Source organism: Macrosteles quadrilineatus, unplaced genomic scaffold (genome assembly GCF_028750875.1).
Source record: "Macrosteles quadrilineatus isolate MER2022 unplaced genomic scaffold, UCM_ALF_1.0 Scaffold_8__2_contigs__length_117827958, whole genome shotgun sequence".
NCBI lineage: Eukaryota > Metazoa > Arthropoda > Insecta > Hemiptera > Cicadellidae > Macrosteles > Macrosteles quadrilineatus.
The window spans coordinates 24,213,096-24,228,223 of record NW_026542601.1 but is presented as its reverse complement, the minus strand read 5'-3'; the positions used below and the strand labels follow the sequence as shown (position 1 = coordinate 24,228,223).

General features: G+C 34.9%; 4 protein-coding genes across 4 annotated transcripts; 3 read left to right on the top strand and 1 right to left on the bottom strand.

Moving 5' to 3' along the window:
• Nucleotides 1-2,479: 2,479 nt before the first annotated feature.
• On the bottom strand, nucleotides 2,480-3,824 carry LOC129001855 (uncharacterized). Its single transcript, XM_054429311.1, has 3 exons — nucleotides 3,616-3,824; nucleotides 3,352-3,467; nucleotides 2,480-2,977 (listed from the first exon to the last, which is right to left on the bottom strand). Exons 1-3 carry the CDS (start codon nucleotides 3,765-3,767, stop codon nucleotides 2,538-2,540), a joined length of 708 nt encoding a protein of 235 aa, XP_054285286.1. The 5' UTR covers nucleotides 3,768-3,824; the 3' UTR covers nucleotides 2,480-2,537.
• Nucleotides 3,825-4,814: 990 nt separating this feature from the next.
• On the top strand, nucleotides 4,815-7,456 carry LOC129000274 (uncharacterized). The gene is made up of 2 exons (XM_054427234.1): nucleotides 4,815-5,232; nucleotides 7,211-7,456. Exons 1-2 carry the CDS (start codon nucleotides 4,815-4,817, stop codon nucleotides 7,396-7,398), a joined length of 606 nt encoding a protein of 201 aa, XP_054283209.1. The 3' UTR covers nucleotides 7,399-7,456.
• Nucleotides 7,457-11,492: 4,036 nt separating this feature from the next.
• Nucleotides 11,493-12,389, top strand: LOC129000272 (dentin sialophosphoprotein-like). The gene has a single exon (XM_054427233.1). It carries the CDS (start codon nucleotides 11,493-11,495, stop codon nucleotides 12,387-12,389), a length of 897 nt encoding a protein of 298 aa, XP_054283208.1.
• A 296-nt stretch (nucleotides 12,390-12,685) lies between these two features.
• Nucleotides 12,686-14,045, top strand: LOC129000722 (clumping factor A-like). Its single transcript, XM_054427696.1, has one exon. The coding sequence runs from the start codon at nucleotides 12,781-12,783 to the stop codon at nucleotides 13,741-13,743; it is 963 nt and encodes a 320-aa protein (XP_054283671.1). The 5' UTR covers nucleotides 12,686-12,780; the 3' UTR covers nucleotides 13,744-14,045.
• Nucleotides 14,046-15,128: the final 1,083 nt, after the last annotated feature.

Below are 15,128 nucleotides of genomic sequence, written 5' to 3'. Positions count from 1 at the left end.
CCATTAGGTATGCCTATAAATATCATTACCTTCATCTAATAATTTCGCAAGTCTCAAGACCTAGTTTAAAATAATGTGTAAAATGATTCCTGGTCAGGGACTAGGATGTAAGGGGAGAGTATAGCAACAAACAACACAGCTTCCTCCCACAAAACAATGTAGCTACAAAGGGTATGTTTTTGCAGTGTGTTTGCTCCCTTACTTGAAATTCCAGTCTTGTATTGACCACTCTGCTTCACTGTTGTCCAGCTGTCAACTCCAATGTGTAGTTTATGTCAGGATAACCCGTGCGTGACAACAGCTGGAATGGCAATTCTGCATTTTGGAAAAACTACGTATATAAAAAAATAAAGAAAATACCCTCGCCGCAGCAAACCTGCCGAATAAGTGAATTTCAATTTGTCTGAATTGATTTGCAATTAAATCTAATGATTATCTAGGTTTGCTGCTATAAGGAAACTAATAAAGTGTATTTTTTTTGTAAAATATTAATAGAGCTTAGTATAAAATAAATAAATTTGCCAGGTTAGATCAAAATATATCCATAAGCAAGCAAACTACAACATTTTACAATATTCTCCATAGGAATAGGGAATTTTAAATTTACAATTTTTAGAATTTTCCCCGTTTCTAATAACCGTACAAAACTTTTTTCTATACTAAAGTATGTTTTTTTAGCTCTTTAAAAAGGTCTAGATACAAATTGGGCAATTTTGTGGTTTGAGGGTCAAAAATGAGAAAAACTATTTTTTACCCCATAAACCCCCCGTAAAAAACCGTTTCCATCGTCCAATAATGCTGATTTGCGAACTCATTCAAGTTTATTCTGCCTTACACCTTTAAACAAAATTTCATCAAAATCAGACAAAAATTACTCAAGTTATCGCGTTCACGGAATATAAAAATATATACAAATTTGAACGAACGTTGTTTTTCGCCTCTAGGGACATCAAAATGAAAAAGAAAATCGGTCCCGGGCATAGGTCTTACTGTGCCACCTGCTGTAATAGCTACTTCGCTATAAGGAAATTCGCTGAAATAGGCTTTTTGACATAGTTGAAATGTCTATTGAATCATAAATAACGATCTCATTACAAGTTTGAGGGACGAGGAGTTGGATATAAAAATCATGAAGTAGGGTCCTGCTTGAAAATACGCTTAAGCGAATAAACCTTAAGATAATACCAGTTTGTAATAAATTCCTACTAGAATGTTTCAATTTATTAATTAAAATTTCGTGTGGCTAAAGGAAGCAGTATTAACTCATGTAACTATGAAATTATTGTAGATTATATTTCAGTGTAAATTAAATTGGTTTACAATGGGTACTTAGCAGTTCCCAACTATTAATTTATTCTGGTTAAATGTTCAATAGAGATCTGTTAGCCATATACTAAACTAGTGTACTGTAAATTTTTATAAAATGATAATTTAATCACGAAATTATGTTATTTTAGAGTCAATTTATGCAAATACACCGATTGTGTCTCGAAAAATACACAATCTCAAACGTACACGTCATTCAGTAGTAATCCAACAGCTGTATGTTGAAACACTCTGTATATAGACATTTTTACGAATGGTTTTTTTTAGCATCTAGAAACATTAAAATGAAAATCTGCCCCAGTTCTAGGTCTTACCGTGCCATCTACGGTAATAGCTACTTCTCTATAACGACGTTCGCTAAAAGAATAATTGCAGACGTATATAAACAAGTTAACTAGCCAACTACACTATAAAATTGTTACTGATTGTGGAGCAAGAATATTAGAAACTAGTGGGGAACAAAGAAAAATTCGTATTTTAAAATTTTACACTTATTTGAACAATACATATTATGTTGATATTTGGCATGCATTTTCAGATGTAAAAAAAAGCATTGAAACAAGTGCTGGACTAAAATGACGTCCTAATTAACTATAATATATGGAAAATTATAAAATCTTGCAAGGAATTGAAACATAGAAAACTCTATTACCAACACAGATGTAAAGCATAGGTTTCTTAAAGACTAACTTTTTTACCATAAAATTTTAAGTCATACCTTTTTACTCGCAACTCAAAAAAGCAAATGATACACTGGTCTTATAGGTTATGATTAAAAATAAAATTCCTGAAATAAGGTTAATTCATTCGACATATAATTGCTATGCCTAAACTAAGCATTACAACAGGTGCTCCGTTTCGTCAAGCAATGGAACAAGATATGTCGAGCGGTCAAGTCTTCGCCTTATTTGCTGGCCTATAGTGTAAAGGGTATAAATACATTTATGTATATTTATGTCATCTGAGCTGTTGTTTCTTTATCCTTTGTCAATTAACACGTGAAAAATGTTCTAGGAAGTGTTAAAGCCCTTTTTGATGCGCCTGGGAGGGACCTTTAAGAGTACAAACCCTTTTTCGGCGTCTACCTGAATTTCCCGGTTAAAACAATGTTATATTGTCAACTGCCAAATGGGATACCAAATAGTTATGTCCATAGTCAATTTAAATGATTTACAGGAACAGCATACTGAAAGGGTGTTTACTACCCCCGTCTATATCGCCTGTAGTTCCTTCCACATCTTTTCGCGGTCCATGTTATACCCATAGGAGCTGATTTCACCAGAGTCCACGTCCATCTCTCCGGACTCCGGGTAGTAGGAGTCGTCTTCTGGGGGTTTGTCAGTCAATCCTCCCCCATAACCCGTCGCCGGGTATAGCCCTACTGTGTCAAATGTGTCGTTATCGTAAGAACTATCATCCTCTATCAATTCTGGGTTTTCCACGTACGTTGGAATTCCACAAGGAGGCCCGTTAGGAAATTCGTCCGGTGCGTTGAGTTTTGCCTCTAGTTTCTCTAAGTCTTTAGGCATTTTGCGCTTCTTCTTCTTGCGGAGTTTGAATCTCTCCCTTTCTGGTATTCCCAATTTTTTAATGACACATTCAGGATCTTCGAGGTCCCAGTCGGAGAGTTGTTCAAAATAGGTGTTCATACCTGTAAAATACAGGTGTTCTGACTAAAAGATACTCTCGTACATGAAACACAATTTGAAGATTTGCTATAAAAACAGTTAAATACTTATTAAGGGTTAAAAACTGCTTTGGATTGTAGTAAGCAAGTGTAGAAAGCTATTTAAAGCCAATTAGTTGAGATAATAGTGCTAGTGTAGCATTATGTATTATTATAAAACTAATACTCCACTTCTAAAAGTACATACTTGGATTGTGGCCAATATACTTTCACTGGTATTGCAGTTTCAACCCACCTTATTCATAACTTTGACCATAATATTGTAAATGTGTAGATTTTTGAAACCGTACTGTACGGTGGACTTGACCTTTGGTATACAGTTAGTGTTTATCACAAACCTTGAGGGAAGTCGTCTTCAAGTGGTCGGTCAGGGTACTCAGGCCACTCCACGGGTGGACTGTTGGGTCTGAGGATGTCTATAATAGAGTGCCACTTGGTCCCGTCCTTAGCTATTCTGCAACCGACAACGTGTAGTGTTACTATGAGACGAGTCGTCAAAAAACACCGGGTGGAAGTCGTGAGTGACTTAGTGGGCGGGCGATATTTGGAATAAACTATCTCTTAAAATCAATATTAAAATAGATACCAACATAGTAACACACCTGACCCTGTAGGCGGTGGGGATCGGTCCCTTGTTGAGATCTTTGGGTTTCTTGTTCGGATCCTTCTTTTTCTTGGGTTTCGGCGAAGGAGGTCGATGTTCCACTTTTATCCAGGGATACCGGGGATCGTTCTCTAAGTCAGACATAGACATGGCTAAGTATCTGGGGGGATCTTTGTGGCGTAGCAAATTGATGGTAAGTAGCTTAGTACCTGCAAAAATACACGGTGTTTAGTTAAAGGTTCGCGCAGTTATATAATTCAAATTTAAGAGACAGTGTAGTATTAAGTATGTTCCAGCATGATCAATAAAAATACCAGAAGAAATGTAACATAGATGCAAGTGCAAATAATTTACCTGAAAATTTAAAGTTCGGTAGTACTAAACAGTCGTGATAAATAAACTGTAATATTTTTTATTTTTCAATCTGGGTTACCCTTTTAGCATTGCATATCTTAATATAATTCAAAGGCTACTAGGTATCTCATAGATATATTAGCCATAAAAAAAAATTCCCAAGTTTCCTACAATAAGTCAACAAAATTCGCCTCAAGTCTGAAACTTCACACAACAAATGCAAGCAGTTTCACTTTACATATTGACTAGTTGATGTTAAACATTATGTAAACAAATTAGAGGATTCACACTACACTAGGAGTTTTGAGACTGCTGTCATTGCGCATCTGTGTTGGCAGCTATTACAATAAGTTATTGATGCAAGATAACCGTGAAATATATTCATTGTAATGATATACAAATTGCGACATTCAATGACATCAAATAACTTAACTTTACAATTAATGTTTTGAACGATTTGGAACAATAAAAAGTGTTAAATCAATTATGTCTATGAAAAAGCAAAAAATATTTAATTTTGCTAATTGTTGCCACTTTTTATTTCATCTAAATTTCAAAAAATAAATTTATATCTGTTTTTAAAATCACCATTTAAATTAAGCTGAATTAGTTGAGTGCAGGAAAACCGTACTTAAATTTAAGATAATTTGTTGCACAATGGGTCGAAAAAAGAAACAAAAGAACAAGAACAGAAAAAATCATGGTTTCTCCAAGATACAATCTACAAGTGATGTTCCGTCACACGAACCAAACAAAAAGAGCATTAAAATGTCAAATAATGAAAATACTAAACCAACTGTTGGATCCTCACCAAAGGAAATTATACCAATAAGATTTAGTGAAATGAAAGTAGTTCCCTACAATGTGCTGCTACCCGGGTTCAAAATAAAAACCGGGTACGAGATTTTAGCTGCACTGGAGAAATACTTTAGCGTCCCAAGGGAAAACCACGACCACGAATCATTGTTGAGATCCAACCCAGACGAAGGTCTGGAAATAAAAAAGGCAACAAGCAAAAAAGAGCTGCTCAAAAAGATTCAAGGAAGGCAGAAGCCCAAGTGCAGTGGTGATGGTCCGACTAAGATTAAGGGTCCCGGGATACAAAGGGACCCAGTGTTCCATGTAAGGCCGCTGCCGGAGCCCCCCTTCGACATGTGGTGGCCCCTAGTGCCGGGCCTGCAGGTTCCAGAGGAAGACTCCATCGAGGTGATAGGCAACATGAACAAGCCTTGGCCCAGGGACCCCGAGGAAGAGGCTAAATGTGAGTTCACCTTACAAACTGTTTCGTTGTCGATTCTAAGTTGTAGATAAATTCACACTAGTGGTTGATTTGTACTATGTGGTCGCTGTTGATGGTAGAACTGCATGATAATAACGTTGAGTAAAAGTTTTGCCGCTGTTAGTTCAACTTTTGTGGAAGTAGGTGAATTTATTTTTGTAAAACAACATTATCGAAATGTCATAATTATGCATCACCAGGATTAATTACGGATATTGTTTAAAAAGCTTAAGATTTGGCTCATACATGAAACAAAATGTCACAAAATAGAAAACATAATATTTTAACTATGTAACACAATTTTAAAATCTAAATACACCGTCAAGATACCATTAGTCTTTAACGTAGATCATTTAATTGTTATGATATAGTTTTATGAGCTTGTGGTTATAATGCTGGGCCTTAAAATCTGAAGGCTGCTAGTTAGATACAAACGAGATCGTTTCCAGACCCACGTCTCATTTGACATTTGAATGGCTCCCTGGAAAAACGTTCCATGCGCCGTTTTGTATACTTTACAGAAACTTAAAAAAACGTTAAGAGAGTATTTTTTTAAAGATTATTTTTGGATTTTTTTAGATTGTACTTGATAGGTCTACAGTAGTCGAAACAATGTCATTAGGTTTTTTTTCAAGTAAAAATCCAAATTATTAGGCTTTTGACATTTTAAGTGTAAATGTAGTGGAAAAACGTTGCTTGGGCGTAGTTGATATGCACAAGCAACGTTTTTCTACTGAAACATAGCACTCTACAATACTGGCGTTTGGAACGTTTTGTAAAGAATAAAGTTTTAATAGCTGCAATAATTCATTATTTTTTATTGCTGAGGTAGATACAGAAATTCTCAAACTGCAAGTGGAAGATTTTTTTTTACAATATTGAATTTTATTTTACTAAAAGAATACACAATATCTTGTTAACGAAACGTAGCCTACATAACCCTTAGCCTTTGTATTAAGCTGATATTGTTTGTGTGCTTGGGACTTTTAATTTTACAATATTTCAATTTATTTCACTAAAAGAACACACAAAATCTTGTAAAAAAACATATTATCTTGGTATAGTCAACAGTATAGTCAGTCACAAAAGGTATAGTCTTGCAGCCCTTGTGCGTGCAGGAACATGAGAAATCCTGAAATAAATCAGCCGATTCACTTAATAAAAATAACATATAAGACAGTAAATAGTAAATTGACAACAGCTAGGTTGTAATTTACTAAATAAGTATTTAGAAATTGAAATTAAATTCCTATGTCCTGGTAAATATTCTGGATCACAAAGGTTATAGTGTTCAACTGTAGTGTGCGTTGTAGCACAAGTAACGTTTTTCCACTTACCTCAGAAATAGGTACAATTTCAGGCACTACTTCATTTTTGTAGTTTTTTACTCTTTCCCGCTATTTCTATGACTCTTCTTAACTTCCTTCTTCTAAAAATCTATGTTTAACTTTCGCTTTTTGCCTCTATTTAATTGTTTAATAAGGCCTGACACCGGTGAAGACATGGTCTTGTCTGCCCAATGCGCTGCACAAGGAACGTTCTTCCAGGGTGTGCCAAATTCCCCTACCCATAATTCAATGTTTTAGTTATAAAATCGGCCAAAAGATGACACCACTTGATGGACAAAAGCACGAGGAACGTTTTTCTATCAAAAACCTGCAAACTCTAATTCTGGCGCTTGGAACGTTTTTCCGGGGAGCCATTCATTTGTCTATCAATTAATGATGGTATCTAACAATAGGTTGAAGTTAGATAGTAACAAGACCTGGGTTTGGACCGTTGTCTATATAAAAAAACAAAAAAAACACATAATACCAAAGTTAAAGATGGACACAAATAAATAAATATAAAAACCAATCTCTCTGTTTATTTCCGTTTGGTACGGTATTTCCCTTGGTAAATATTTGTACTCCGTTATTTGTTGCTACAATGATTTTTATGTAGTATTTTATACTTGTAGGGGACAAAATTCCTTTGCCGACCCAGAAGGACATACACGAACAGTTCCAGGGAAAACGAAGGGTCGTCGAAATGCCAGGACCAAGAGAATTTCAGCCAGGGGAAGTGGAGGAATTAATGCGAACAAGAACAACTTTGGCGGACCTAAAACACTATGAGGAGACTGGGGAATTAATTGTCCGGGAATAGACCGTCGGGAGGATTCAGGTACAGAAAACACATCATTGTGCACCGGCACTTTACTGCATCAGGAGAGTCGAGTGGGACCTGAACCACCATGTGGATCTGCAACACTTTGAGGGGACTGGGGAATCTAACATACCCAAAATGACCAAAATACCCACGCCACAGCAAACCTGCAGACTAAGTGAATTACCAAGTCCCTAATTGGAATTTTAATTACATCTGTTAACAAGTACATAGGTTTGCTGCTACAGGGAGGACAATAAACTGTGTTTTAGCAAAATAATAATAACTTCGTATGAAATACATTAATAATTTGCCAATTGTGATAAAAATATATCTGTAAACAAACTCCAACGGTTTACTTGTTCACCTTAAGCATAACACGGTAAATTTAAATTAAAGTTTTATTAAACTTTTCCGTAACAAATAACTGTGTAATAACATTTCAATAGGCTATACCAAATGATTTTTTGTTTTTTAGCCCTTCAAAATGATTTAGAGAAAAATTGGGAAATCTTATGTTTTGGTGTTTTTACCTCTGGGGACCTTCAAACGAAAAATGAAATCGGTCCCGGGTCCAGCTCTTACCATGAGACCTACGTTAATAGTTTATTTACTACATGGTAAATTCGCTAAGAGGCATATAATATACCTGCTCTGCTAAACAATACTGAATTTAGCTCTTAAAATGTAATTTGAACGTTAAATCAACATGATTGGTGACATGGCTTAACAAGTTAATTAATTGCGGTATTATGTTTGATGTTGATAGCGACTTTTTAGCGATTACATTTTGTATTATAACAATACAAAAGCCACTCAAATACATTTCAGTGGCAACATAATTTCGTCAATACGGTAGAATCGATCACAATTTATTTACTGAGTAATTTAATGAGTATTTATTTCTGTATTAATTAATGTTCCAATTTATAAGAAAAATCATAAGTTAATTTTATGGTTCGATAATAACGCCATTGTATTTCATTATATAATATAGGCGGATTGAAGAACCATAAAATTACTTCCTTAGCCTTCGGAAACCGAAAAGTGTAATCTATATATTTCATATAGTAGCTAGACGAACAGGATTTAACCATACATAAACTACTATTAAAACAACTTTATAGCGGTGGGGCACACGGAAGATTTCTCAGGTGCCGTTTGACGTCACTAACTGCTGACGTCACTAACTGCTGCGTCTCAAGAAAAGAAAATTTTATAATTTTTCTAATATTAAATTAAACTATCATAACCTAACCAAACTAACCAACCGTGCTGATAATGGAAAAATCTAATTAAAGTTTACTAATCTAAAAAATAGTTTTGTTCCTAAAATAAAATTATAAATGCCAAAAATTCAATTTTTTAATTATAAAATTAAACTGTCATAACCTAACCAAACCAACCAAACTTGCTGATATGGAAAAAATTGTTGACAAAAAATTAATGCTACCGGCGGGATTCGAACCCGGTACATCCAGATTATCAGCACGCCACGCTATCCACTACAACACCGAGGCCGATGGTTTAAAATCGTATCGTTGCGGTATTCGTGTTCCCTCAAAGTGACGTCAGCGTTAGTGACGTCAAACGGCACCTGAGAAATCTTCCGTGTGCCGTTTCGACTTTCTAGAACCAAATGGACATTAAATTCATGTAGTATGGATAAGGGTGGTTTGTAAGTACAAACAGGCCGTTGTAAGAGATTAATTATTTCCCTTTAAGTCACAAAATATCCACTATAGGTGATGGTCCTAACTGACACAGAGTATTTCGTATATTTAAGGAAGTGTAGATTCGTGACGCAAAATAAATTTGAATTCAGCCAGTCAAGTAGCTAACTAGTTGACAATACCTATTTACACTTAAAAAGAGGCATCTTGTCCTTGAGGAAACAATTGTTTTTAGAGAGTTATAAGAAAGAGACAGAGAGAGGCATTTTCATATTTGTTTGTTAAAAAATTAATAATTTTTATTTTTAATACCAAAGAACAAAAAACCGGTAACACTTGTAGACTTGAAAAAAAAACTGTTTAGTTATTTTGGAATTGCATTAGTTTAATTTGTATGAACCTGTTGTTTTTAGTTTTATTGTCATTACTAGACCTTTACCAGTTAATACAAACCATACTCATACTCATTGCCTTTACTGTACTCTGAAGCACCAAGTTCTGTGATTGGTTAAATAGAAAGAAAAAAAAAATGGTTTGATCACTATTGGGGATATGGTCGAGATTGAAGGTTAATTATAGTAATACTTTTTTACTGTGTGTTTTACTTACACATACCTCGTTTTGTCAGCGTTATGTTTTGCTTTATTTAGAATGAGATTTTAAAAATTTTACTTTGTCATCATAATTTATAATTTTAGTAAGGCAACGACTAGATGTTGCATATATTTAGCTGAACTTAAGCTAAGCGAGGGCGAATCGCCGGGAATGGCCTTGTTATTGACCACGACCAATAACATTGGCTATTTTATTAAAAGCCAAGTTCATCAGGTCCCAATTTTGAATTTTCGTAAAAGCTATACCAATGATTTTCATTAATTGAATCTACTGCTGATATACTAACAATAATTACAAACTTAACCAATTTTTGGATTGAGAACATAGCAAAAGAACCATTTAACTTATTGAATTAAAAGTCTAGTAGACGTATTAAAAGTTGAATGAGTTTTGTTTATTCCGTTAAAAGTTTCCTAAAGGAAGGGTTTTTTTCCTAACTAGCAGTCTGTAAAAAAATCTATATAATAAACAAAAGCAATATATATCCGCATTGGTGGAATGTTAATAATAATTATTTGAAAACATTATAAACATGTTTACATGGATGACATAATAGCCCTTAGTATACTATAATGTACAGAATACTATCAAATACAGAGTAAAAAATACCACGCACAGCAAATTCCAAACTGAAGTAATGTTCTCGTTAAGATAACCTTTATCAAATTCTTTCTCAGCAGAAATATTCCTAAGTTGCGTCAGATTGTAACACTTTTCAACCATTTACAGAAAACTCCCCAGGGTGCTTTGGATTTATCCTTCCAGAGTATATGCAGAAAAAAGTAAGTATACTTTCAAAACAATTAGCAATAAGGTACGATTGTGTGGGAAAATGGGTAAAATATATTTGGGGAACGTGAAATGTAAATAAACAAATTACCTACTTCAAACGTGTATCTATCTAAAGTATATCCTGTAACTAATATTGTACCATTGTTAAGGTGACCCGATAAAATTTCACAGTAGTAATTTAAAAATAAGGAATAAAAAAATAAGTATATACAATAAACTACAGTGGAATTTATCTTTCATAAATTAAGGTTAGAAAGTTGACATTTCCAAATTATCAATACAAAAAAAATAATCTCTTAAAATACGAAACCAAAAACTAAATAATAAAAAAAGGTGTTTTGAATTTTTTGACAATTATTTGTAACCCTTTTCTCCGAATGGCGGATAGGTCACGGAGAGTAATATTAAATTAAGTATGCTTGTGGAGACCTTACAATCTCGACATAATTGGCTAGCAATCTTTAACTGTACAATTTCTAATGTTTCAAGTTCTTAATATATAATTGTGTTTATTTGTGAAATAAGAAAGTCATCATGTATTCATTTTATTTACTCCGAGCTAATTTATATGACGTGATAGAGTAAGTTGGCTTCTTAATGTCTCAACTAAGCATGTACAGTCAAAATTGAACAAATTTGGAAGAAAATATAGTTTTTACAATTAAATATTAATAGTCTCTAGTTAGGATTTGTACACTATTAATTAGGCCGGAGACAAAAAATAATGCATACATAAGATACAGAACAGCATTGAGAAACTATCTGCACTATATAATATTATTATCCTTCATATTTCTGAATCCTTCTGAGCATTAAATTTAGGCCCACTAAATGAAACTAATATTATGTAAACGATAAATTATTCCCTAAGAACCTGTCATCTTCATAATTGTATAAACATAGTTCATCAACATATAAAAATACCCTTAGCTAATTGTACCTCGACATTTCAGGACTTAACCATATAATACAAAGAAGGACTGTTAATCACTGGACCTTTAATTAACGTCCATCATGGAGCACGCGTTGCCTTTCCGTACACCCAATTTCGACTGGAAGGAACTAAAACTATCCAAAGATATCTCGTTCAACACCGATAGAAGCTCTACAAACGTAAAATCGTTTAAAACAATTCAGGATGACGAACCGTTTGACGAAGCGGACGCCGACCTTATCGACGTCGATCCTGATGATCCTTTCGAAAGTGTTTTTGACGACATAAACAAAAAGAAACAGAAGTACCCAGGGTATGGTGCTACAGACGGTTCAGTCACTGATACAAACATGGACTCTACCGACACTGAGCCGACAGACACCGACATGACTACGTCCACTTCCGCTCAGAGTATTTTCACTACGACAACCGATGAGGACGAAAAGACCGAATCGCTCAATCCCAACACGGAGGCGCTGTCGTCGCCGACGTACCACCCGTCGGAGGACGACTCAGATCAATCTACAGACTCAGAGTACTTCGACTCAGACGCTCCGACCGACTCCTCAGACCACTCATACACTTCACTGTCTGAGAATATAGACGACTCTCGGGACCCGTCGTCTCCTTCAGACGATGAAATGACTGATTCGATACCACCGGCCAAGGGAGGTCCTCCAAGAACGGTCAAATGGTCCGAGGACGAAGTAATGGAAGTACCGGTTCATAAATCCAAAGCGAAAAACATATTTGATCCGTTTAAGGAGAAGAGAGAAGAGGGGAAAAAGAAATTTGCCCACATCATAGGAAGAGAAGATATAGTAAAAAATTGTGGAGTATCTAACATATTTTCCAGCATAGCTAAACACATCGCCCCGAACAACTCGGTAAATTTTCTTCCGGACCCAGCCGAAGAGAGGCTCACGAGTAGAAGAACGAATTTCACGGGAATGAGTAGGAATTCCTTTCTAAACTAAGCAAACGCCTGGTATAACATTAGTGATTTTAAATATAAGTTTATAATACTTGGGTATGCAAGAGCAAGAAGCGTTAAATTTTTATTGGAATTTGGTGTTTCAACAATATATTTGGTCATGACAAATTTGTTAGTGCCACTAATATATTATGAAACTGTTCAGATCCACATAACCTGGTACATAGAAACATAGAAACACCACCATGTTATCTGACGTACAAACTACTTGAAAGACTTATGATATATGAAGCTTACACATTAAACTATAATTTATTATCTAGTATAAGGAGATTGATTACGGTTATATTTTCTAAATGTGTGAATGGTTTGCAGGGATCTTTGAATCTTCTGTTTGAAAACAACCAGTTGTCTGACCGAACGTTAAGATCACAATGGCAACATCTAAACAGTTACCATTCATGAGGATAAATCCATTCACACGTCCTGAATGGCTTTCAAACCCTGGAGAGATCGACGACACAAATTTTCAAGATTTCCGAATACCCCTTGGAGGAAGGCAAACGACATCACCCCAGATGAATAAAACAGGAGATGGACAAGAAAGACAGGACAGTGATGAATCAGGCACAGCCCTCTCAGATAGTGAGATTGAGAGTCAAGAGGATAATGATAGTGATTCTGATCTCGATGAAAGTACTTCTGATGATTCAGATGACTCCGACACAGAATCTGAGTCCGATGACGATGATTCCGATGACGATGATTCCGATGACGATGATTCCGATGACGTTAGTACCGCTTCCGATGATTCAGAGGATGATTCTGACGATTCTGATTCCGAGGATTCCGATGATTCCGATGATTCTGACGATTCCGATGACGACGATTCCGATGACGACGATTCTGATGATTCTGATGATTCCGACTCGGAAAGTGAAGAAGGTGTAAGTGACGAAGACGAAGATGAAGATGTTGACACTGATTCTAATGAGGATGAAGATTCTTCGGATCTGACTTCCGACGAGGACGAAGACGATGATGAAGACGAGGATGATGAAAGCAAGACTGGAAATGCTCCCCAGAGAGGTCAGAGGGCACCAGCCTCTAGGCAGGGTGGTAGACCTAGAGCGTCCCTGGACATCCACATGATACCTGAGGAAGAGCAGGTGCAGCAGCGTGTGTTCGCTAGGATGGCGGGTATGACGTCAGCGGTGACATCCATGTTGTTTGGCGAGGATGTAGACAGGATTACGTCACACATAGCTTCAGACTACCTCAATCAAGCTTTCCTGCCAGGACAACGTGAGACACACTTGAGAGAATCACAGGTACAATCCGCACCGATGTTCTCAAACCTCTTCGGAACTGCGTATCTTGGCAGGAGGACGAATTAAGAAACAGAAAGATAGTGGGTATATGTTGTGTCAGGGATATTTTTACATGTAAATAAAATGCATTGGGCTAATTAGGAATTAAGTACATACAAAATTTGAAAATTTATACCAAAGACAACTTTGAGAATCAAAATGTTAAATTGAATTTACTTTGGAAGTATTGGTAAAAAAAACCTTAATAAGCCAATAAAACAATGTAATTTACAGGTAAATACAATGACAATAATAAGATGACCAATAATAGATATACATATATTTTGTACGACCTAACTGAAAACTGTGCCCAAAATAAGTCCCAATGTAGATTAAATTAATGTATGTTTATTATTTAATTCACCTAAAATAATACAATACATATGGACAACCAAATTTAATTAGAAGAGGATTCAAAATTTTATTTTATTAGTGTGACGATTATATTGATCTTGTCATAACTACCTAATTATGTTGCACACCTTTGTTCCAATTTATCTTGTTGTATCAATAAACTACATAATGCTATTATGTTTTTCTTATTCTGCCTGAAAAACTAAAGATTTTAATGTTTTTCATTTTATATTGATACCAAATATTGGTTTAGTGGCATAGTCAAACTTACATTTTATGAAAATCGATAAAATGTTAGCTATGTATTTGACTAAGGATAGAAATGGACTTTCCATTCTCATGTTCAATATGTCCAGTTAAATAAAAAATGAACTCAGTGAGTGATGTGCTGTTGTCACTCATTCGTATACGCCAAGTTTTTTACCAAACCAAACTGGTCAACTTATTGATAAAATAACTCAAAGCATCTTTAATTTGATATTAATTTGTAACAGTTTAATTAAAATATATTTCAAGTTACACTCGTATCATGATGACGATGGTTGTATGAAGAGAAATAATACAACCTTAGATGTGTTAATCTTTTTAGTTAAATTCCTTTTATGAAACAACTGTGTTTCACAAAAGAGAAAAGACTATCCTAGTTCCAACTTTCTTTGAAAAATATGTTGAATTAATTACATTTGGGATAATATACACCAATCTTGGTCGCTTTTTGGGTTAATATGTCAGTTAATAAAGTGATGAGTTCTCCATTTACTAATAAATGAAAATATTTCAAAGCTGTTCTTAAGCATTTACGGGCCAACAATTTGTCTGATATGCCCTCAATAAATCTTTGACGAATGTTAAAAACTGTGTTTCATAAATACTCTACGATTAAATCTGAATATGAATTTAGACTTAATCTTCTGAACACATTTGAAAAAAATTGCCATAGAACAAAACAATGAATTAGACGGATAGAGCGGATAGAGGGTTAATTTGTGGAAACTAAGAAAATATTACGCATGTAAAGGTTATGTTTATAAGATCTCATTATCAGGAAATACATTAAA

Coding starts and splice junctions, on each gene's coding strand:
- LOC129001855 (XM_054429311.1), bottom strand. CDS start 3,767: ATGTCTATGTCTGACTTAGAGAACGATCCCCGGTATCCCTGGATAAAA. Junction 3,468..3,615: donor CCCACCGCCTACAGGGTCAG/GTGTGTTACTAT, acceptor TGTCGGTTGCAG/AATAGCTAAGGACGGGACCA. Junction 2,978..3,351: donor TGAAGACGACTTCCCTCAAG/GTTTGTGATAAA, acceptor TGTATTTTACAG/GTATGAACACCTATTTTGAA.
- LOC129000274 (XM_054427234.1), top strand. CDS start 4,815: ATGAAAGTAGTTCCCTACAATGTGCTGCTACCCGGGTTCAAAATAAAA. Junction 5,233..7,210: donor CCCCGAGGAAGAGGCTAAAT/GTGAGTTCACCT, acceptor TTATACTTGTAG/GGGACAAAATTCCTTTGCCG.
- LOC129000272 (XM_054427233.1), top strand. CDS start 11,493: ATGGAGCACGCGTTGCCTTTCCGTACACCCAATTTCGACTGGAAGGAA.
- LOC129000722 (XM_054427696.1), top strand. CDS start 12,781: ATGGCAACATCTAAACAGTTACCATTCATGAGGATAAATCCATTCACA.